Genomic DNA, 24,685 nt, shown 5'->3' on the forward strand with positions numbered 1-24,685 from the left:
AAACCAGAGTTAACGCTTCGGGTGTGGTGACCCTTTTACAAAACAAGGAGGTTGCCTGGACGAGAGAATTTACATAATGAGGGACAATAATATCTGGATATTAAAGATATAACAGGGAAATGGTGCTGAGATAGAAGATCAAGCATGATTCAGCTGAACAGTAGAGGGGCTGAATTCACTTTTCTAAAATATTTCTTCATCAACCTGTTAGAGATGTTATTACACCCCGTCTGGAGCATGTGGGACTTGAACCCAGGTCTCCTGGTTGGCACATTATCACTGTGTCACAAGACCTTTTCCTACACCCTAAGGAGGCTGAGGGGAGAAAGAGTTGACACATATTGATATAAGGGGTCTGAAAGGGAAGACCCTAATCCCCTTGTTTGAGGGAGTCAGTTTCTAAGGGACACAGTTTTATAGTAAGAGAGGAGGCGTGGGGAAAAGCTTTTCACCCAGAGGGTGGTGAGGCTTTGAAAATGGAAGGCAAGGCCGAAACCCTTTAGAATTCGACATGCAGTTGAAGTGCTGAAAATTATTAGGGAAAGAGAAACCTTTTCACTCAGCAAGTGGAATGCATTGGCTGAATGAGACAAGAAGAACTTTCCCAAAGATGAAGCTTGGGCTGTTATCCGGAGAGGAGAGATCTATAGGATGACAGAAGAGGCAGGAGAGTGACACTGGGTGCAATTGTGCTTGCAGAGAGCTAGCTGTCCTCTGGTTTTGTAAGGCAGCTGGGAAGTGGGATTAGACTGAGTGGCTGTTTGTTTACTGGGATAAACAGGCTACATGGTACAACTTGTCTATCCATGCTGTAAATTTCGATAATTGTTCATAGAATCCCTTCCATGTGGAAACAGGCCCTTCGGTCCAACAAGCCCACACCAACCCTCCGAAGAGTAACCCACCCAGACCCATTCCCCTACTACTCTACACTTACCCCTGACTAATGCACCTAACCTACACATCCCTGAGCACTACGGGCAATTTAGCACAGCCAATTCACCCTGACCTGCACATCTTTGAATTGTGGGAGGAGACCGGAACACCCAGAGGAAACCCACGCAGGCACGGGGTGAACGTGCAAACTCCACACAGGCAATCACCCGAGGCTGAAATCGAAGCCGGCTCCCAGGCACTGTGGGGCAGCAGTGCTAACCACTGTAGATTACTTACAGTGTGGAAACAGGCCCTTCGGCCCAACAAGTCCACACCGCCCCGCCAAAGCGCAACCCACCCATACCCCTGCATTTACCCCTTACCTAACACTACGGGCAATTTAGCATGGCCAATTCACCTGACCTGCACATCTTTGGACTGTGGGAGGAAACCGGAGCACCCGGAGGAAACCCACACAGACACGGGGAGAACGTGCAAACTCCACACAGTCAGTCGCCTGAGGCGGGAATTGAACCCGGGTCTCTGGCGCTGTGAGGCAGCAGTGCTAACGACTGTGCCACCGTGCCGCCCATAATTTTATCTTGTTACCTCTAATTAAGCTGTTCTGTCAATATTCTTTTTAAATTCATGGGATAAGGGTGCCACCGGCTAGGCCAGCATTTATTGCCCACCCCAGAAGGCAATTAAAAGTCAACCACATTGCTGTGGATCTGTAGTCACATGTAGAACAGACCCAGGTAAGACTGGCAGATTTCCTTCCTTAAATGGTTAGAGTGAATCAGATGGGACTTTTCCCCCCTCTCAGCCATCAACAATGGTTTCAACGGTCACCATTGTTAATTCTAGATTTTGATTGAATTCAAATTCCACCATCTGCCATGGCAGGATTCAAACCCAGGACCCAGCAATAGCACCACAGCGACATCGCCTCCCATTAATCGCTTTTCAAGGTCCTGAAAAGGCACTGTGTAAAGGCTGATAGAGGTAATGCCATCTTCCCTTTCTTTGGTTAACTGGAAGCTGTGTCACAGCCTTGAAAGTTGCAGGAAAGTTAATGACAGAAGGGTCAAATTTGTGGAGTTTCCCTGGCTGCAGTCCAAGGCTAAACAAATGGGAGTGGATGAGATCATGAGCTATATTTGGTGCCAATATATACTGGCAACTGGCTGAGGGATCTGAAAATCCAGCCTGCGAGAGATTGAATGAATGTTATGAAGTCTCTCGCAGTTCTCTGCAGCCAACAGAAATAGATGCTAAAATTCAGGTCTTCTTTAAGATACAAGGGAGTGGTCAAGAGTGTTACAAGAAGCAGCAGTTGGCTCTTACAGTCACTAAGCCTGTTCCACCTTTCGATCTGATCTGCTTCCTTGCATGTCCCCCCACCCTGACATCACTCTCCATTCCCCTCCAGCACGTGAATTTATCAGACTTGGCCTGCAATATATTTGGTAACTCAGCCTTCACCACTCTCTGGGGGTAGAGCATTCAAAGGATTTGTGACTGCCTGGTGGATGAAATTCCTCCTCAACTCTGTCCTTACTGTGAAACCATAACCATCGTACCCCAGTTCCAGCCTCCCCCCTCGAAGGGAAAAGTGGTTGAGCAGAGGTGATAGCTAAGTTCGGTACCCATAGGGAGGGCCTAAACCGGGACCTTGGGTTCATGTCACATTACAGGTGACCACCATTGCACTATACATACACACACACAGACACTCCTACACACACACACACACACGTACTCCTATACACACAGACACACATATACACAGATGTGCGCACAGACACTCACACACACCCTTACAGACACACACACACTCCCACACTCACATATGCACCCCCTCACAGACTTAAAACACTCTAAACTCACTACACACACACACATACACTTTCTCACACTCACGGCCTCCAACCAGACAGACACACACACACACACACACAGACAAAGACCCACATGCACACATATATTTTGTGGGGTGAATTTGTACTTGCAGGATTCCATTGTACTTTGCTCAAAAACTGCATGCATTCATGTAGAACTCTGAGCTCAAAAACTGCATGAATTTATGTAAAACTCCATTATCTCAGTATTTAGATCAGACTCAATCTAAACATCATGGCATAGACAGAGAACACAGGCGGCTAACACCTTCAACATATTGTCTGGCTTATCACCATTGTTAACAGTTAACCTGAGAATGCAACTTTTTAAAAAAGGTTTAAAAAAGAAATAAAACAATCATGGCATTCAAACAGATGAAAGACTTAACAGACAATCAATTTTTCAATGTATAATTTCAGTAACATCACACTGTAAATTTTTGCTATAAATTCTGTGTTAGGATTGAGCCCTCCACTATCACCTGAAGAAGGAGCGACGCTCCGAAAGCTAGTGTGCTTCCAATTAAACCTGTTGGACTATAACCTGGTGTTGTGTGATTTTTAACTAAGTATAAATATTGTTTTCCTTTTTCTTTGGTACTTCTTGTGAAATGTCCAAATGAATACAAATCTAAAAAGCTTCAACAATCAGTGTCCCTTTATCAGCGATATTAAAGTTCTGTACGGCCAAAAAACTAGTTTGGTGAAACTTGATCATTACTGAAAAAAGAGACAAGCTGTCATACCATTTTGACTTTCACTTGTCAGGTTAGAATGGCAAGAATGCCAAATCTGACAGTTTAAACCGGAATTGGCAAGTGGACTCTGATTGGTTAGAGGCATTATTATGGCAAATGTGCTAGGGAGCAGTTGACTGACAAGCTTTTGTTTAAATTTAAACCAGGCAAGTCTACTGTAATTGGTCAAAGTATTACCATGAGGCACGTGGCAGGGATTGGCCATCCACCATCTGTTTTGTTTAATTGAAAATATATGTTATATGGACAAGTCCTTTCTGTTTTCAAAGGGCAGGGCCCTGCATGTGAAAGTGTGTAGATGCGAACACACCTAAATGAATCACACAGCAAACCCAACTGATAATGTTAACGTGGCTCTGTCTTTATGGGAAACATGGGATAAATACCAATAAAAACTGAAAGACCTGCGGACGCTGTAAATCAGAAACAAAAACAGAAATTGCTGGAAAAGCTCAAGCAGGTCCGACAGCATCTGTGGAGAGAAATCAGTTCTGAAGAAGGGTCACTCGACCTGAAATGTTAACTCTGATCTCTCTCCACAGATACTGTTGGACTTGCTGAGCTTTTCCCGCAATTTCTGTATTTGCTTCAGATATTATATCAGTTTCTCCTCCCCAGCTGTGTTTATATGCAATGTGTTTTTTTTCCTCTCTGGCTACATTCTATTTATGACATCTTCATCTCTGTTAACTCGAAATACTGGTGGGATTCCCCGTTCTTGACATCTCATGCTTTCTTGACTGTAATGAATAGGGAACTGAATGGCATTTGTGAAAATAAAGACTTGCATTTATATTGCACATTCCAAAGTGCTTTATAACCTACGTGTTATCTTTGATGGGATGGTGTAGTGGTAATATCACTGTGTTAGTAATCTAGGGAGCTTAGTTTGGGGGATGTGGGTTTAAATCCCACCACAGGCAAAATTTTAAATTTAGTTAATAATTCTGGAATTGGAAGCTAACGTTGCCATTAAACTACCATCAATTGTTTAAAAAAATCTGGTTCACTAGTGTCCTTTAGGGAAGGAAAGCTACTGTCCTTACCCAGTCTGGCTTACATGTGACTCCAGACCCACAACAGGATTGTGTCCTGCCTAGCAAGTGGAAAGGTAGATAGGAATGGGCACTGAACAATGCCCACAGCCTCATGAAGAAAGAAATCACTGTTGTTGTGTAGGGAATGAAGCAACCAATTTTTGCACACAGCAAGCTCCCACACACTAGGTGAGGAACTGAAGAAGCATAGCTTGCATTTATATAGCACTTTCCACATCCTCAAGTCGCCTCAAAGCTTTTTACAGCTGATTGACTACTTTAGATGCATGATCAATGTTGCAGTGTAGGAACTGTGACAATTTGCACAGTAAGCTCCCAGCAGTGTGATAACGACCATGTGATGTTTCTTTAAGTTTTGAAGTTGAGGGATAAATATTGACCAGGGTAGTGGGCAACCTCCCTGTTTTTCTCCTTTTGTTGTGAAATATTTTGGTTCCGCTGGAGACAGCAGACCAGGGTCTCTATTTAATGTCTCATCTGAAAAGTGGCACCTCTGGCAGTGCAGCACTCCCTCTATACTGCACTGGGTATCTCAGCTTGAAGTTTGAGATTAAGTCGCCAAAGTGGGTCTTGAACCCAGAATTTTCTGACTCAGAGGTGAAGGTACTACCCACTGAGCTGTGGATTCATTGCACATTCAAGGTGACTTTGGAGACTGATACTTTGCACAATCTGTGATCAGCTTAGTGTACTTTAAAGGCAGCAGAGTGATTTTGCTATGTAGTTACTGCTGTAATGTAAGATGTGGTACCTGCCATACAGTGTGTTCAAATTCTTATGTTCAACAAAAGAACTGTGAGTCGACTCTTATAACAATAATATTCGTTTATTGAACATAATTAATATTAGAACACTAAAGTATACTATAAACTAATGACAAACACTGCAAACTATGCTTTAACTTTGTACATCGTATACCGTCACACTAGGACATGGCTGGACTCCACTTGGTGATATCTTCTTCTTATTCCAATGGTCTTGGAGATGTCTTCTCTCTCTGTGTTATTCTCGATTTCCTGCACTGAGTGGGGTTTTGTAGCAATTCTTATCCTCCTGAGTCTTCGCGCCCTTTTCGGAGGACCTTGAGGATCTGCCAATGGATTGATCAGGTTCGATTACCCTGACTGATCAGACCCAACCAAGTGTTGGCACATTGGTGGCCCTTCAACTGTCTGTGTGAAGTTTACACATTCTCCCCGTGTGTGTGTGGGTTTCCTCCCACAGTCCAGAGATGTGCAGGTCATGGTGGATTGGCTACGGGAAGTGCAGGATGAGTGGGATGTGTCTAGGTGAGATAGGGTTGGTGTGGACTCGATGGGCTGAATGGCCTGCTTCCACACTGTAGGGATTCAATGAGTCCTCTCTAAGGCAAGAATGTGGTAGGGATTTTAAAAAAAAGGTCTATTCTCTTACTCCTGAATTGGAACAACGCATGCTGAAATCCCTGAGTGAGAAATTTGTGTACAAATGTAGATATTCCCCACACCGTTAGCAGTACTGAGGGAGTGCAGAGTCAGGCAGTCACCTGAGGCTGGAATCAAGCCCAGGTCCCAGGCACTGTAAGGCAGCAGTGCTGAGCTACTGTGCTTCCACAGTATGTGCAGAAAATTTATTGTGTCGATCAAGAAAAAGAAACAGTGAATACCTGTGCAGCTGAAAAGAACAGCAAGGTTTATGTATTAATAGAGCCACTTAGGCCTGTTTTCTTATTCATTCATGGGATGGGGATATCGCTGGCCAGGCTAGCACTTATTATCTGTCCCTAATTGCCCAGAGGGCAGTTTAAGAGTCAACTACATTGCTGTGTTTGTGGAGTCCAGACCAGGTAAGGATGGCAGATTTCTTACCCTGAAGGACATTAATGTACCAGATCGGATTGATCCCCCTGACAATTGACAGGTGGTTGTCATTAATTCCAGATGTTTTTCTTTCCCCCCCCCCATTCTGAATCTCTTCGTGAGTCAGCTCCTGGACCTGGCCATTAATAGGTCCAGGCAGCGGGTCATGGATGGGGTCGTTATGGCCGTTCCCCTCTTCCGCGGTTATGTTCGGGCCTGGGTGTCCCTGGAGATGGAGCACGCGGTGTCTACCAATACTCTTCGGCCTCCTTAAGGAGAGATGGGTATGACGGGGTGTAGGGTGCCTTATTTCCCCCTCCGATTCTGTTTTGATTTAGTCCCTGCCCTCCCCTTCACTTTTTCGTTCACATAGGCATTGCTGTTGAAGAGAAGGGCACTATTCGACACTGGCAATTCGGATGATTTTTTCTTCCTAGTGGTGGAGTATGAATAATGTTTCAATAATGCACTCAGTGTTTTCTCACTGCGCCCTAGACCTACACCCACAAGACGTGGGTGAATGGGAGAAATAAGCCCTTCCACTGTTTCACAGTAGCGTGGGGAAGGGAGAAAAAAGAAATATAACCAGAAGATTTTGAATCTCCTCAGTTCAGGGGACTGACTCCAAGCTGGCTGGTCACAGTCAGTGTATTGTGCACAGGTAAAGAAAAATATGACTTAGTGATGGGATACTGGCCTCTGTGCAGGTTATTTCAGATACCACCACAGCTGGATATGAACCTGGTCCCCAGAACATTACCAAGGTCTCTGAATTAATAGTCCAGCAACCGGAACACTAGGCCATCACCTCCCATTTGTTCAGCTTAATATGAAAGTAGTTTGCTGATAAGCTTACTCCTGTTGAACTGCTGCTCCAAGGCACTGGTCTCTGCTATTGTATTCGTGGGTCACTGCCTGGGAACCACCATCAACTTGGCCCAAAACTGTTGGCATGACGATGGGAAAGCAGCCAACAAGGAGGTCAGTAATCAGATTGGAATGCTACCAAGTTCCATTTGTTCAGTGTGGCTTGTGAACAGATAATGCAGTGCGACAATCTATTGCCCACCCCCATGTCTGGTCATGATCATGTTGCTGTTTTGTGGGAGCTTACTGTGTGCAAAGTTGGACTGCCGTGCATAATCCTCCATTACAGCAGAGGCTACATTTCACGAGTCACCTCACTGACTGTAAAGTAGTTCGCAACGTCTGGGGTTTGGAAGAAATGCGGATGCTTTCTTCTGCTGGCGAGGGGACAGGAAGGAGTTAACAAGCTGGGTCGCTGAAGGGTAATACTCGGCTTCCAAACAGCCCTGTCTGACTCAAGGCCGACCACAGACAATGGAAAAACTGAGAAAGGAAATCTCCTGACTCCCCCCACCGTGGTTTGAACAGCAGAGTTTGAAAAACCCACTCAAATCTGATGCTGTGTGGGTTGTTTGTTTGTGAGGGCACACTGTCTCCGCCTCTGCCCTGTTGAATTCTTGATAACATCAGCCCGGTTCCTCACTGTATTCATGTCGGCTGCACTGAAGTTTGATCCAGTCTGAGTCTTGTGTCACTGTGTTCAGCATTCCAGCTCCCCCCCCCCACCTTAAGTCACTCTCCCCCCACTCTTCTCTATACCACTGTTCCTTCACTGTTGCTAGCTGTAAACACTGCATTTCTCTCTATAGCAGGAGTCTAAGAGTAGCTACACTACAGCAGTCATTCAAGAAGGCAACTCATCACCACCTTTTCAGGGGCATTTAGAAATGGGTAATAACTGTGGTCTTGCTTGTACAGCTGACATTCCATGAGCGAATAACTAAAACAATTTAAAAACCTATTCTTTTGACCAAGCCTTGGATTGCCACTCCTAGGATACACAACGATAAATTCTGTCTGGTCGCATCTTGGGCTGTGTTACGACCTTAAAGGTTAAAATCAGCTCCCTTCCTAACATCTCTGTGGGTGTACCTGCACCAAGGCCAGAAAGAACATAGCAGTGCAAGAAGGCAGCTCAGTACCTCCTTTTCAAGGGGCAGTTGGGGTCACTGAAATCTCTTGAACGAGTTCTGAAAAGGTGCTATGTAAAAGCACACGAGGCTTCGAAAGCAGTGCTGGCTCATTTTTGATCTGAGGGACAGCACGGAAACCACAAAGGGTTAATGCGCGTTAGGTTTCCGGGATTGTCTGTTGTTTTTTTTTCTTGTTGGTTGCTAAGATTCCCTAGATAATCAACCCTGTGGGGAATTCCCCCCCCCCCTTCACTTTGGGGCTTTCCATGGGGTATCACTCTGGTCAGATGTTATTGAGGTGAGATGCATGAAACACAAAACTCCCTCCAATGAGCTGTTTCTTAGCAACCAGCAAAGCCTGAATCTTGTCTATGGAATTTATTACTAGTGCTCCTGTTGTGGAAATATTATCAATAACATCGACACTGGTTTATTCCCTCCCCCCAACACCCCACTCAGGGTTTAACTTCTCTTCCCCTCTCCCAGGAGTTTCAATCCTGCGAGTGCCATTGCTGCTTTCCTTTACCTTGCCCGCACTTTCACAGGGTCAGAGCTGGTCGACCACAGAGGGCATCACAGACCCTCCAGTGAGACAGGGTATGAGGAATTTGATGTCGCTCTGCTTCGCAGGAGCATCCACTTACCATTGTCCCCCATGCACCCCAGCTCACCTAGCTGTGTACAAACCAAATGGAGTTCTGTGGGATTTTGTACCACCATGATTCATGCATTAATTCAAACTGCACCTTTCCCTCAGAACCTTGAGCTTTTCCAAACCACGTCAAGGCCCATTCACTTCCTATCCCATTTTATTGTTCCCCATTTTTAATGTTGTTGTCTTCGTTCAAAATCCCTCCCCTTCTCAGTACCGTCCACCAGGATCGCTCTATTCACAGAATTCTTACAGTACTGAGAGAGGCCATTATGGCCCATCGAGTCTGTACCAACCTTCCCACTCAGACCCACCCCATCCCTGTTACCCTGCATTAACCATGGCTAACCCACCTAATACACAACAATTTACCATGCCCAATCCGCCCTAACCTGCACATCCCTGGGCACTGTGGGACAATTTAGCATGGCCAATCCACCCGAACCTGCACATTCCTGAACACTATGGGACAATTTAGCATGGCCAATCCACCCAAACCTGCACATTTCTGGACACCATGGGCAATTTAGTATGGCCAATCCACCCTAACCTGCACAGCCCTGGACACCATGGGGCAATTTAGTATGGCCAATCCACCCTAACCTGCACAATCCTGGACACCATGGGGCAATTTACCACGGCCAATCCACCCTAACCTGCACATCATTGGACTGTGGGAGGAAACCAGAGCACCCAGAGGAAACCCATGCAGACACGGGAAGAATGTGCAAACTCCACACAAACAGTTGCCCAAAGGTGGATTCGAACCCTGGTCCCTAGCGCTGAGAGGCAGTAATGCTAACCGCTGAGATAGCGTACCTCCCCGCCAGTTGCAGCTTCTTGAAAATCCATGATTTTAATTGCTGCACCATTGGCAATTGTGGCTGCCAAGGGCCTAAATTCCGGAATCTCCATCCACAAACCTCTCTGTATCTCTGTACCTGTCTCCTCCCACACTAACCCTGTATTCCTTTGTCTATTGTGAGCCTTTTAAATCTATCTTTGACGTTGGGATATTGACGGGGTAGATTGACAATCCCAGTTCACGGGCCTGCGTACCTAACCTAGGCCTACACTCCAGTGTGATTCTGTTCGAATGCTGCCCTGACCTCTGGGTGAAAAGTCAAACTGAGATCCTGTTTGTCCCTTCCCGTGGAACTGTTCCAAACTATGGGAAACTCTCTGATGTTTTGGCCAATAATCATCCCTCAACCTACACCTTTGGGCCGATAATCATTGTAGTTAGTGGGATCTTTCTGTGCATCACTTGGCTGCTGCATTTCCTATGACGGTGGCTATGCTGCTATAGGAAGGATATTATTAAATCAGAGAAAAGATTTACAAGAGTGCTACTGGGATTGGAGGATTTGATATGAGAGGCTGGATAGGCTGGGATATTTTCCATTGGAGCGCAGTAGATTTAAGTGGTGACCTTAGAGAGGTTTATAAAAACATGAGAGGCATGGATAAGGTGAATAGTCAAGGTCTTTTCCCCAGGGTAGGGGAATTCAAAACTACAGGGCATAATTTTAAGGTGAGAGAAGGAAGATTTAAAAGGGACCTGAGGGGTAACCTTTTCACACGGAGGGTGGTTCGTGTGTGGAATGAACTGCCAGAGGTAGTAGAAGATGCAAGTACAGTTACAACATTTAAAATACATTTGGACAGGTAACATGGGTAGAAAAGGTTTAGAGGGATATGGAGACAGTGAGGTCTGCAGATGCTGGAGATCAAAGTTGAGAGTGTGTTGCTGGGAAAGCACAGCAGGTCAGGCAGCATCCGAGGAGCAGGAAAATCAGCGTTTCTGATTAAGGGCTCCGGCCCGAAACGTCGATTTTCCTGCTCCTCGGATGCTACCTGACCTGCTGTGCTTTTCCAGCAACACACTCTCAACTTAGAGGGATATGGGCCAAACACAGTTTAGTTTGGGAAACCTGGTCAGCATGGACGAGTTGGACCAAAGGGTCTGTTTGCGTGTGGTATGACTCTGTGACTACAGTTCAGAAAGTATTCATCAACAGTCAAGCATTTTGGGGATGTCAGAGGTCATGCCAGGTGTCATATAAATGCAAGTCTTCCCCTTGAGTTTCTGATATATAGTGTGTGACATAGCAACATAGGAAACAGGAACAAGAGTAGGCCGTTGGGCCCATTGTATTTGTACTGGAGGCAGTTCAACCCCACAGCTGAGGGGGTTTGTATTATGAAGAGAGATTGAGTAGTTTAGGCCTGTACTCTTCGGAGTTTAGAAGAATGAGAGGAGATCTAATTGAGATATAGAAGATGCTAAAGGGGATTAACAAAGTAAAAGAAGAGAGGAAGTTTCCTCGTGTTGTGTCAGTCGAGAATGAGAGCTCATAATTTTAAGATGGGGCAGTGGTTTTAAAACAGAGGTGGGGAGAAATTTTGATTTGAATTATTATTGTCACGTGTGCCTAGATACAATGAAAACTTCTGTTTTGCGTGCAATACCGGCAGATCATGCCATATAAAATGCAAAGGGTGATAGAACAGAGCAGGGAATACAGTGTTACAGCTGCAGAGAAAGTGCACAAAGAGCAAGATCAACATTAAATGCAAAATTTGAGAGGTCCATTCAGAAGTCTGATAACGGCGGGAAAGAAGCTGTTCTCGAATCTCTTTGTGTGTGTAGACAAACATATACCTTCTGGCTAACAGAAGAGGGTAGATCATGAATCAGTGGAATTCATTACACCAGAGTGTGATTGATGCCAGGACATTGAGTAAATTTAAGGAGGAGATCGACAAATTTTTAATGAGTAATGGGCCAGGGGAGTGGGCAGGAAAGTGCAGTTGAGACTGAGATGAGATCAGCCAGGATTGTATTGAATGCTGGAGCAGCCTACTTCTGCCCCTAGTTCTTATGATCTTGTTGATATATGCTTACGTTCACAAGCCTGTCCAGCCATACAATAAGATCGTGTCTGATGTGCCGCAGGCCTCCCGTCTGTTGTGCTAACTCCTCAAAGCCCCAGTATTTCAAAACTCTTATCCACATCCTCTTTAAATGTCTTCAATGATCTAGCCATCGCAAACTTCTGGGACAGAGAATTCCAAGATATTCATGACCCTGTGGGAGTAAACATTCCTTTTGTACCTCAGTTTGAAGTGAGTGTCCCCTTATTTGTAACTATGTCCCCTAGTTTGAGATTCCCCAATTAATGGAAACATGTCCTCACCATCTTCCCTGTCAGCGCTCCCCTCAGAATCTTGTATCTTTCCATAATAGGGTAGCCATGTGACCTCATGAATGGCAAAACTCCCTGATGCTGTTGCTATGGCTCCCCCCATACACACCTCCAAGGGGGAGCCATAGCATGGGAGTTGGGAAGGGTTTGTTCTCAATACAGCTCCTGATGCTGTTGAGGAATCTCGGCCTGCAACAAGTCTATAGGACCTCTTCCTTGTTCTATAATCCCTCACGTTCCTTGTCATCTGTTTGTTGTTCATTGATGGGGTTTGAGATTGGGTATAGTTAAAATTCTCCACTGCACTAGCCTGGCAGGAAATGACGTGGGATCTGTACGTGCATTGTGAGGTGAGAGCTCAGATCAGCATAGAATCTGTGTTGCTATGACAACAGATTAATTAGCCCAAGACCTTGTTACAAAACAGTCGCTCAGCTTTTATTTTCCTGTATTCTTATGAGGCATGAAGGTGTCACTGGATTTATTGCCCGTTCCTAATTGGCCTTTGAACTGGTTGGCCCTCTGGGCTATTTCAGAGGGTAGTTTAGAGTCAACCACGTCGCTGTAGGTCTAGAGTCACATGTAGGCCAGACCGAGTAAGGATGGCAGATTCCCTTCCCTAAAGAGGGACCCAGATGGATTTTTACAACAATTGACAATAGTTGCAATTGGTTTCATTTCCAGATTTTACTCAATTCAAATTCAGTTTTTACCACCCACCATGGAGAGATTCAGACCACAGCCCCCAGGACACTAGCCTGGTGCTGTAGATTACTAATCCAGTGACAATATTCACATCACAGCCCCATAAATGTTTAAATTTGCATCTTGCGTTCTGCTTACAACCATTTTGATTTGTGTTTTATTACCGGTGGTTATGGTGTACAAGGTTATGTAACAGCACTGTTTGAATACTGAAATGTTTTTGATTATTTATTCATTGGGGTGTGTCCTGATGAAGGGCTTTTGCCTGAAACGTCAATTTCGAAGCTCCTTGGATGCTGCCTGAACTGCTGTGCTCTTCCAGCACCACTAATCCAGAATGTGGGTGTTACCAGCTGGCCCGGTATTTACTGCCTGTTCCTAATCGCCTTGGAGAAGGTTGTAGAGAGGAACTGCAAAATTAAGCCGTTCCCTTCCACATTCCTCCGACAAATTGACTGATTAAAGATTGTGGAGGAGCTGCTGTTGGACTGGGGTGGGTCAAGTCAGAAGTCACACAATGCCAGGTCATAATCCAACAGGTTTATTTGAAATCACAAGCTTTCAGAGCGCTCATCGTTCATCAGGTTAAGTCACCCGGTGAAGGAGCAGTGCTCCGAAAGCTTGTGATTTCAAATAAACTTGTTGGACTATGACCTGGTGTCGTGTGACTTCTGATTAAAGATGTTTCCATGAGGATACGTCAAGGGCTGTTTTATAATCTCCGACGTAAAGGTGCCAGGCTCCTGTGTAAAATCTAATGCAACCCTGCACAAAAACCACAAATCAGAGCAATTGTAAACAGAGTGTTAAAAGCTGGGTATTTGTCAAGAGCTAGAACTCAGTGCATTGGGACAAGGAAGTGTTGCCTTTGCTTTCAGAACGTGTAGTAGCTTGTGTAAGATTGGGAAAGTCTATATAATTTCAAACAAAAAGCTAATAAGTCTTTATATTTAGAAACATTGGATGCGCAGGATTAGCTCCAGTTGTTCAAAGTCCTGGTTGGACCACACCTGGAGTTACTGTCACAGCTCTGTGCCTCACACCTTAGGACAGCAGGGAGCGCAACAGACATTTAGCAGGAAGGCACAACAATGTGTCTTCTTCCTCCGGCAGCTTGAGAAATTCAGCATGTCCATGAGGACCCTCACCAACTTCTACAGCTGCACCATAGGAAGCATTCTATCCAGGTGCATAATGGTCTGGAGCGGCTACTGCTCCGCCCAGGATGGTAAGAAATCACGGAAAGTTGCGTACGTAGCCCAGGCCATTACGAAGCCAACCTCCCATCCAGTTACACTTCTCAGTGCTGCAGAAAGGCTGCAAATGTCATCCAAAATCCTTCCCACCCCAATAATGCTACCTCTTCTGTCAGGCAGAAAATACATAAGCCTGAACACACGCACCAGCAAGTTCTAGGACAGCTTCTTCCCTGCCATTAATTAACTGATGAATGGATATCTCTAATTCCAAATAATGTTGATCTTGCTTTGCGCACCTCCTGTTCAGTTGTAATCATGTACACCTCGATCTGTCTAAGCACCTTATGATCTGTATGTCCTTGTGTACTACAATCTGCCTTTCCTGCTTGCAAAACAAAGCTTTTCACTGTACTTAGGTACATGCGACTACAATAAACCAAATCAAAAAAATCAAATCAAGGATGGGAAGTACTCTTCAAAGGTGTTGAGGTGAGATTTTACAAACTGTGACTGAATTCACTGGAATTTAGAAGATTGGCAGGTGATTTGACGAAAGGGGTTGACAAAGAGAAATAATTTCTGTTATTTGTTTGGGTGGCTCCAGGACGTGGGGAGAGCAGTCTTCATTGAATAGTGGAATGGACTTAGAGTCGTAGCGATGTACAACATGGAAATAGACCCTTTGGTCCAACTCGCCCATGCGACCAAATATCCTGATCTAATCTAGTCCCATTTGCCAGCACCTGGCCCATATCCCTTTAAAGTCTTCCTATTCGTATACTTATTCAGATGCATTCCATTGGGCTGAATGGCTTGCTTCTGCTACTATGGGTCAGATCCAGAAAATTTCACAAGGGAAGTTAGGAAACATTTCTCACAGTAGAGATCTGGAACTCTCTTCTACAACTGATCAGTTATTATTTTTAAAACCAAAGGTTTGGCAGGATATTGACAATATCTGGTAAATGGAGGTCAATTAGAGCTCAGCCATAATCTTGTGGAATTGTGGGCTGAATGGCTTCCAGCTATACCCAACTGCACTATTGTGACATGTTATAACCAAATGGAGAGCTGTTTGTGATGATTTGTCCTTGTTATGTCAGACATGTCACAGTGGGTAATGTTTCTCATGACGATGTAATTAATGGCATGCAGAGGTGGGGGGGGAGGGAACGACACTGATTGAGTCACTCCTTCAGAGCATGACGTGAGTTTAATCTGGAAATAATGTGTGATTGCCATCAGTTTTATTGCCTACGTTGCACCTAATAAAGCCTTAAAAATTGACAGCTTCAGAGAGGTTTGATAGCCAGATAAAGCATTTGCAGCAAGTACTGATCCAAACCAGCCAGACCTTGGGAACCATGATTTGGAGGGGCCGGTGTTGGACTGGGGTGGCCAAAGTTAAAAGTCACACACAACACCAGGTTATAGTCGGTCAAATTTATTTGGAAGCACTAGCTTTCAAAGTGCTGCTTCTTCATCAGGTGGTTGTGAAACCGGACCATAAGACACAGAAGTTATAGCAAAAGATTACAATGTCATGCAGCTGAAATGATATATTGAACAAGCCTAGATTAAGTCTTCCATCTTTTAGAATGGGTTTGCTAGTTTTGGTTCTTTAATATATAAGTCCAGAACTTCTTTTAAGTCATATTCTCAAGCTAACATAAGGTTTTATAACAAAAGGTGCCATCTCAGCTCAGACAATGCATTTAAGGTGTGAGGTTAGAGTCTGTCTGTATACCAATCTTGAGTCAGACTGGTTCTATTTCCAAAGTAGGAATTTATTAAATATTACATGGATTGACTACCTGCAGGATGTATGCTTTTTGAGCAAAATAGAAAGTATCTGCATATATAATTTTGCAAATATAAACTCACCCCCTAAACTTATATGTGTATGTGCGGGCATACACTCACTCTGTCTCTTTCCCCTGCACACACACAGACAGAAGTTTATGGGGTGAGTTTATATTTGCACAATTATATTTGCAGATACCTTCTATTTTGTTAAAAAAATGCATAACCTACAGGCAGTCAATCCTTGTAATATTTTATAAATTCCTATTTTGGAAATAGAACCTGTCTGCCTTAAGATTGGGATACAGACAGACTCTAACTTCACACCTTAAATGTATTCTCTGAGCTGTGATAAAACCTTAAGTTATCTTGAGAATGTGACTTCAAAGAAGTTCTGAACTTACATATTAAAGAACCGAAACTAGCAAACCCATTCTAAAAGGTGGAAGACTTCATCTAGGTTTGTTCAACATATCATTTCAGCTGCATAACACTGTAATCTTTTGCTATAACTTCTGTGCCTAATGGTCCTGTTTCACAACCAACTGATGAAGGAGCAGCGTTTCGAAAGCTAGTGCTTCCAAATAAACCTGTTGCACCATAACCTGATGTTGTGTGATTTTTAACAACTTGGGAAATCATTTCTCACCCAGGTTCTGTGGCATGACCATCTCACGGCCTGGCGTAGTGGCCTTCCGGCATGGCGTCCTCTTAGCCTGACATGGTGGTCTGAAGTGATCTCCCAGCCTCTCAGTCCTCAAGGTGGAGCCTGGCACAGTCTGGAGCCAGAGCCTGATGAGGACTGAAAGCTAGGTGCCAGCGTGGTCTGTTGATTTGAACTTTCATTTTTGCTACCCTAGAAATTTTATTTCTCTATTGTCTAGGATCTTGTAACTAACGAAGCTGTGCCTGGGTACCTTTGTATCTAAAATGGTGCTGTAAGTAGCGATATATAAATTTTTCACTAGACTCATGTGACAATAAAGCCAATTCAATTCAGTTTGATCTCAGCCAGTGCTGCAGTAGTTCCTCCTTCAAACAGCTGCACTTCAATCAGGACCCATCTCCATCTCAAGAACACCAACCATGCAAACAGCACCTTCTTAAAAAGTAGTGACAGCTCACAGGAGCATCACTGGCTAACCGTAGCAAACTCGATTTCTGAGTAAACTCCTCTCAGGCTCCCTCAAGAGAGAGGGGACTCTTAGTGGGAAGGGTATTGAGGGAGGCTGGTGTTGGGAATCCAGAACAGTGATCCACAATCCCAGACCGAGTCGTCAGACCAAGATGAGGAGAAATGTCCTCGCTCAGAGTTGAGTATCTTTAGTTTTCTCTACCAGAGAGAAAGAGAGAGAGAGAGCTGTGGGTGCTCTGTCATTGAATGCAAAGATCAGTTGATTGCTTTGGGGTTCAAAGAGAATGAAGGGACATGGGTAAGAAGGGTGAAGGATCAGCTATGAGTTTATTGAATGGTGGAGCAGGCTGGAAGGGACAAAATGCTTTTCTTCAGCTCCCATCCCTCAATAGGACCCACACATGGCCTCTGTTTGTTGGTGAAGATCATGAATTCTTGGTTCGCTGAGCAGGCTGGCTTTCAGTCACACAGCTTCCCGCACTTGCCACTTCCCCTCACCACCCTCCCACGACATCCAATGACAGTACAGTGCCTGGAGTGTGACATGCACATGTGGCATTGGGGTGTAAAATGAGATAAACAGACACAATCACTTTTTAATCAATATTTAATGTTCACATTCTTGCTCCAAGCAGCCAAGGGGAATTAACTAACACCTGTTTTACCACTGGAATTACAGTTCGGAAACTCCCGATTGTAGTTAAGTTAATTATTTATTTACATTACATACACCATATACACAGAATTTCACCTTCATTATCCAGGCTCACTGCAGCATCGGTTACACCAACTTGCAATTTATCTCAACTCTTGCAGAAATCCTTTTCTCCCTCCCTCCCTTCCACGGACCTTTCAAACCAACAAGTCAAGCTCCATTTGTCAGCTGGAACTGTATAGACTGGGAAAACCCCAGGATCAATTTATAGGAACATAGGAAACAGGAGCAGGAGTAAGCCATGCAACACCTCAAGCCTGCTCAGCGTTTCAATATATTCGGGGCTAGTCTTCAACCTCAACAGCATTTCCCCGCATTACTCCCACATCCCTTGCTGCCTTTAAGATCAAGAAATCCATCGATTTCCATCTGGGAAATGCTCAAAAAGACTGAACACCCACAGTTCTCCAAATATTCACCACCCTCTGAGCAAAGATAATCCTCCTGTCAGTGCTAAGTGGGCTACACCCCCCTCCCCCATTCTTGCATTAAAATAAAACAGATTATTTTTGTCCTCTCTTTACCAGACATGAAAACGGTGAAATTAAAAGATGGTTTGGCTCACAGTTCATTGGATAGGGTGAGTCTTTTCTTTTGCTATTTCATTGGCTCAATGTATCATAAAGACTGTTGTACTGGCTGATTAAAGATTTGAGCGTTTGGACAAGTTGGGTTGGGGTGGGGGGGGGGGGGGGGGGAGAGCATAAGTGACATGATACATTTAATTGCACTTGGCAAGTCTACACTGCCCCAGCTTCTGTTGAAAATCCCCTGGACTCTCCACAAGAACGAAACTCTCACTGGACATCTTTCCACAAGCATTGATCAGTCTTTGTTTCAATAAAGTAGCATTCCGTTCAATTCAAAACCATAACCTCAGCATTTTTCTATGACCACACTTGAGTCTGAAGCAACAGAGTCAATCTATCCTTTGTGGAATATTTATCATCTTTATCTGTAGATCACTGTAATCAACCGCACTGACATAACACCCTTCTGGGGCCAGTGGGACTTGAACACCCAGGTCTCCTGATTCAGAGGCAGGAACACTACCACTGTGCCACATGACTCCTCTGTTTTTATGTACAAATCCCATAAAAGTCACTTTGTCTAAACGGCTAATTCCACCTCAAAAAACCAAAAGAATTGCGGGTGCTGTAAATCAAACAAAAACAGAAATTGCTGGAAAAGTTCAGCAGGTCTGGCAGCATCAGAGAGAAATCAGAGTTAACGTTTCAGGTCCTGTTCGAAGGCAGTGTCACCGGAGCCAAAACGTTAACTTTAATTACACCTCGTTCCTCAACCGTGATTCGTTTCTCATCTATTGCACTGATAAAGGTCAGTCACCTGTCAGTGAGTCGACCTCATCGGTGAGTAGAACTGAGTCAGCATAGAATTCTTTCATGGGACATGGGCGTCACTGGCAAGACCACAATTAGCTCCCAGTCCTCGACTGACCTTAAACTGAGTGGCTTGCCAGGCCATTTCAGAGAGAAGTTCAGAGTCACATGTAAGGCAGGCTGGGTAAAGATTTCCTTCCCTAAAGCGCATGGAGGGAAGCATAGAGTCACAGAGATGTACAGCATGGAAACAGACCCTTTGGTCCACCCCGTCCATGCCGACCAGATATCCCAACCCAATCTAGTCCCACCTGCCAGCACCCGGCCCATATCCCTCCAAACCCTTCCCTTTTTTTTTCACAACAATTAATGGGATTTGACGTCGTAACCCCAGAGTAGGAGCCGAAATGTTTAAGCCAGTAACAGTCACCACTGTGCCCACCACCCCCCTAAAGAGGAAGGGGTGTAGAAGTAGACATTGATACTGGACAAAGAGTTACCTGCCACCCGGTAACCAATGGAAATCTTACATAAACCCATTTAAGGCAAAGCGAGGATCAAGAAAGCCAGAGAACAGATCCATTGATGGCTTGTGTCTGTATTGGACACTTTCTTCACTTTTCCCTCGCTGTGTTTTATTTAAATTGTGCCGTTACCGTAATAAAATGACCTACATAGGAGGGCAAAGCATAATTAGACAGCAAGTCACAGAAATATTGGGGCAAATGACCAAATAGTATGGTTATAGAGGAGAGAGAGGTAGAGGCAGAGGCAGAGAGACAACTCCAGAGTTTAGAGCCCAGATCTCTAAAGGTGTGGGCGCCGGGGCGGGGGAGGGATTAAATCAGGGATGTTCCAGAGGCTAAAACAGGAGTGCGGAAAACTCGAAGCTGGAGGAGAAGTCACGGTGGTGGGGGACAAGGGCACAGAGGGATTGGAAAACTAATGACAAGGATTTTAAAATCCAGGCACCATGTGACCCAAGAGCTAGCCCATGTGACCCATCAGCAGTGGACAGAATGAACAGAACTTGGTGCAAGTAACAATACCACCCAAGAGCTTTGGACAAGCCGAGGGTTCAGAGTTCATGCAAGCTGATCTGAGAGAGGGGATTAGAATTTGGAACAAAATATAAAACGAAGTTGAGAGAAAGATGGTTTGAGGAGGTAAGTGTTTGAAAAGCCTGCATCTGCTCCTTTGAACAGATTGGAAAGGATGGAAAAGTTGGCCAGTCCAAGACGTCAATAAGCAGCCTTTGCCGCCTTCCGGAACTTTCCACCTACAAACAGGGCACTGCTGGCTCTCTGTTTCACAAATCACAGACAAAGCCACTCAGCGCCATAGGAAATGCTAGAGTCTTTCAATCTGTCAGGAAAAGTTGTGAACAGACATGGGGACAATCCTTGAGACCACACAATCAGCTGGAAATAACAATCCTTAAAATGTAGACAGAGACATTCTTTTTAAAAAAAAGTTCAATAAGTACTTCACAGATAATAGGTGCATTTTCAGTTTCTCAACTTTCATTATAAAAATAAGAATGGTATTTGTTTTACTAAAAATTAACAAGTGAATAACAAGATCCCAAAGCCTGGATCCAAAATTCCACTGTCAGTGAACAAAAGGGCACTTTAAAGGGCATCTTAAGTATCAAAACATCTTCACAATCTACATTCTTTTAATCTGCTCACAATTCACAATCTCCTCGTTTGTGAAAGGATTGTGGAAAGGTATGCAGGAGGGGAAGTGCTATGCCAGCCTTGTGCCCAATAGTCTGGCACCATCTCCTCCCCTTCCCCAGAGAAGTGGGGCTTGCACTGCCCGCTGTTGTCCCTGGAATGTCAAGTCTCTGCCTTCCCACTTCCTCACCAATACAGTGGGCTGCTCAGTGGTTAGCACTGCTGCCTCACAGTGCCAGGGACCCGGGTTCGATTCCAAGCCTGGGCGACTGTCTGTGGGGAGTTTGCACTGTGTCAGTGTGGGTCTGCTTTGGTTTGTTCCCACAGCCCAAAGATATGCAGGTTAGGTGGGCAGGCCATGCTAAATTGCCCTGCAGTGTCCAGGGATGTGTAGGCTAGGTGAGTTTGCCGTGGGAATTGCAGGTTTAGGACAGAGGAATGCCTCTGGATGGGATGCTGTTTGGACGGTCACTGTGAACTCGATGGCTGCTTCCACACTGGAGGGATACTATGATTCATCAATCTTTGATTGAAAGTCACATCAATGCAGAGATTACCAGGAGTTAAGAGGGCCGATTGCAAGGATAGCATCCTTGAGAGACTGTCCTCCCTTCACCTCATCCTTGCCTTTTTAATTGGCTTCCATGTGTACACATAATGCACAGTAAGGGATGGGGAGGCTTTTCAGGAGGGAACAGTGTTTGTGGGTTAACAGAATTTAAGGAAGTGAGGAGCCATAAGTTGTTTTTGTCCCCTCCTCACATGTTTGGCATGGAGTCAGTCCCACCATCGCCCTGGAGAAGGTCCACAGGACGGGGGCTCAGTAGTCGGCAGGACTTGGAAAGTAGTCATGGCCATTAACGGGCGAGACTGGGAAAGGGTGGAGGGGAAGTCAACTGAAGACACAGGCGTACGTCAAGTTGGGGTGGGAGGCTGTGTAGGGCAGTGGAGTGCGCTGTCCTCTCAACCCACCCCTTCCTGATGACAACAGCCCTCCTACATACACCATCCCCCTCCCCACCGCCACCCGCCCCCTCACCCACCACCCCCCGGTATTCTGACCCAACAGTGAGCGAATCAGCACTCAGCCTTTGGATCCTGGCTGCTCATTGGGCATGGCAATACTGCTGCCCAAGATGGTGGACAGTTCCTCACTGCCATTGGCAAAATCCATGTTCAGCATGTAATTGTCGAGGTCCCCGTCTGCTGGAGCCATGGGGAGGTCTTCAACAGGTGGCAAGACGTTGTAATTCGTGTCAAAGGTGGCACCCACGCCCTCGGGTTCCCGGCACTTCCGCAGCTCCTCCAATTGGCTGTAAAATCCATAATTAGTCGTGTCCAAAGGCTCGTCTTTCATGTAACATTGACTGTATGGGTCATCCTGCAAATCTTCCAGGGAATTGTCAGTGTAGGGCACAGCAGTCGCATAATCTTCCTGGGTGTAGCAGTTCCAGGGTTTGGTCACCGGATTCAAATAGAGCTGATCCTCCTCATGTTGAAAATTATAACCAACGTCCATGTTAGCCGGGAATTGGAAATCTGTCGTGAGGAAAATCAGTCAAATCACAGAACTCCTCAATTATTACAGTGCAAAAAGAGGCCAATTAGCCCATCATACCTGCACTGGCTCTTTCCCCTAGTGCCAACATTCTGTCTTTTCCTGCACGCCATTTCTATCCAAAAAACCACCCAATACCCTCCTGACTTGAACCTGCCTCCCCCACATTTCCAAGCAGTGCAGTCCAGACCCTAATTACTCACTGAGTGAAAAAAGTTCCTCACATCACCCTTGCTTCTTTTGCACATCATTGAGTCGTCGAGTTGTGCAGGACGGAAACAGACCCTTTGGTCAGTCTCATCCATGCTGACCAGATATCCTAAATTAATCTAGTCCCATTTTCCAGCACTTGGCTCATATCCCTCCAAATCCTTCCTATTCATATATCCATCCAGATGTCTTTTAAAATGTTGTAATTGTACCAGCCTCCACCACTTCCTCTGGCAGCTCAGTCCTTACACGCACCACCCTCTGCGTGAAAAAATTGTCTCATAGATCCTTTTTAAATCTTTCCCCTCTCACCATAAACCTATGCCAACTAATTTGGACTGCTCCACACTGAGGAAAAAAACCTATTCATGCCCTTCATGATTTAATATTTTTTTTTAAAATGAGCAGGAACAGCTTCTCCCTATCTATGCAGACCCCTTATGATTTTGCAAACTGCTATGAGATCTCCTGTCAGCCTTCCTTTCTCCAAGAGAAAATCCCTAACTTCTTCTGTCTATCCTTATCATTGACGTTTCTCGATTTTTCCAAGTCAGGATGGTGAGGGGCTCGGAGGGGAACTTGCAGGAGGAGGTGTTCCCATATGTCTGCTGCCCTTGTCCTTCTGGATGGAAGTGGCCATGGGTTTTGGAAGGTGCTGTCTGATGTTACTTGGGGAGTTGCTGCAGTATGTCTTGCAGATGGTACACACTGCTGCTACTGAGTGTCGGTGGCAGAGGCAGTGGGTGTTTGTGGGTGTGGTGCCAATCAAGCGGGGGCTGCTTTGTCCTGGATGGTGTTGAGCTTCTTGAGTGTTGTTGGAGCTGACCCCATCCAGGGCAAAGTGGGGAGTATTCCATCACCCTCCTGACTCTTGCAGAACAACGTTCTTGCTCCTGTATTTAAATCCTCTCACTATGAAGACCAACATACCATTTGCCTTCTTCACTGCCTACTTTCAGCAGCTGGTGTACAAGGGACACCGAAATCTTGCTGCAAGCCTGGAACTATACTTGTACTTCTGTACTCTCTCCAGTGCATACATACGTTTCCGATAATGTGATTCCCACATACTCCACCTCCCTGGAGTTACAAACTCTTTTTTTAGAAAATAAATAACGAGGGGGACAAAAAAAACAGAAAAGTCCCCTCCTGGAGAGGAGGAGCCTCAGCTAATGAGGATAGATTATGGAACTAGGTCCACAAAAGTATCTTATTATCACACTGGCGTTGGTGGGAATGTGCCAAGTACCCATTATAATAGTGACTGCACTTTCTTCATTGGTCATTGAGATGCCAAGGGATCTAGTGATCCCCCCATGGCCCTCTAAATGTGATTTTCATTGTACTGTCAGTTATAGGGGATCTCCGATATTGGGCAACAGTGACATCATCAAACAGGCTAAGCAACCAATCATAATGGCGAATTCCAAAGGACAACTAACCAGGAAGTAACAAATAGGCTTTGCAAGTGTGGGCCCTTTCACTGTTGAGCAGGATCAGTACCCAGAGCACAAGAATTTCAAAAAGAGTCAGGGGGGAAGATACGGGATACTTTAAAAACAAACACAGCAAAACAGTTAACAAAAGTTTTGATCCTGCTGCTTGAAAAGGCAATGGGGAAAGATTCAAAACTTCGAAAAAAATGTTGCTATATACAAGCTGTTTACATAAGCATGTAACTTCTAACTCTTAATAACATTAGATTCATATATGGCAGATGCAGGCTTTAAAAAGCATAATAAAACTCATGCATAAAGTTTTGACACAAACCAGATCATATTTCTAGATTTCAAACTATCCTTTTTTGCAATACATTGTTGAGTGGGGTTTTTGTAGGACAGTTCACCTCTTCAGCCCCTGTTGTCATTTTCAATCAGTTTCAGCATCATCATCGTAAGTTTATTAACAATATTACACAATATATTCTTCACCCAGAGGGAGGTGGGGGTCTGGAATGCACTGCCTGGGAGGGTAATTGAAACAGGCATATTCAAAACCTTTAAAACCTACTTGGATGAACAATTACCATTCAAAGCTATGGACTTAGTG

At 44.9% G+C, this 24,685-nt stretch overlaps 1 protein-coding gene across 3 annotated transcripts in view; it reads right to left on the reverse strand.

Moving 5' to 3' along the window:
• Positions 1-5,508: 5,508 nt before the first annotated feature.
• The window catches only part of LOC122542783 (putative transcription factor p65 homolog), a 62,665-nt gene continuing 43,488 nt past the window's right edge, over positions 5,509-24,685 (reverse strand). The window contains exon 12 of one of the 3 annotated variants that reach the window (XM_043680824.1): positions 5,509-5,683. In XM_043680824.1, the coding sequence (XP_043536759.1) occupies positions 5,514-5,683 (170 nt within the window). In that variant the 3' untranslated portion in view covers positions 5,509-5,513. Of the gene's footprint in view, positions 5,684-21,618; positions 22,408-24,173; positions 24,600-24,685 lie in introns of those variants that run through there. The other 2 variants (XM_043680823.1, XM_043680825.1) reach the window with 2 other exon arrangements.

This window comes from Chiloscyllium plagiosum, chromosome 41 (assembly GCF_004010195.1).
Source record: "Chiloscyllium plagiosum isolate BGI_BamShark_2017 chromosome 41, ASM401019v2, whole genome shotgun sequence".
Lineage (NCBI taxonomy): Eukaryota > Metazoa > Chordata > Chondrichthyes > Orectolobiformes > Hemiscylliidae > Chiloscyllium > Chiloscyllium plagiosum.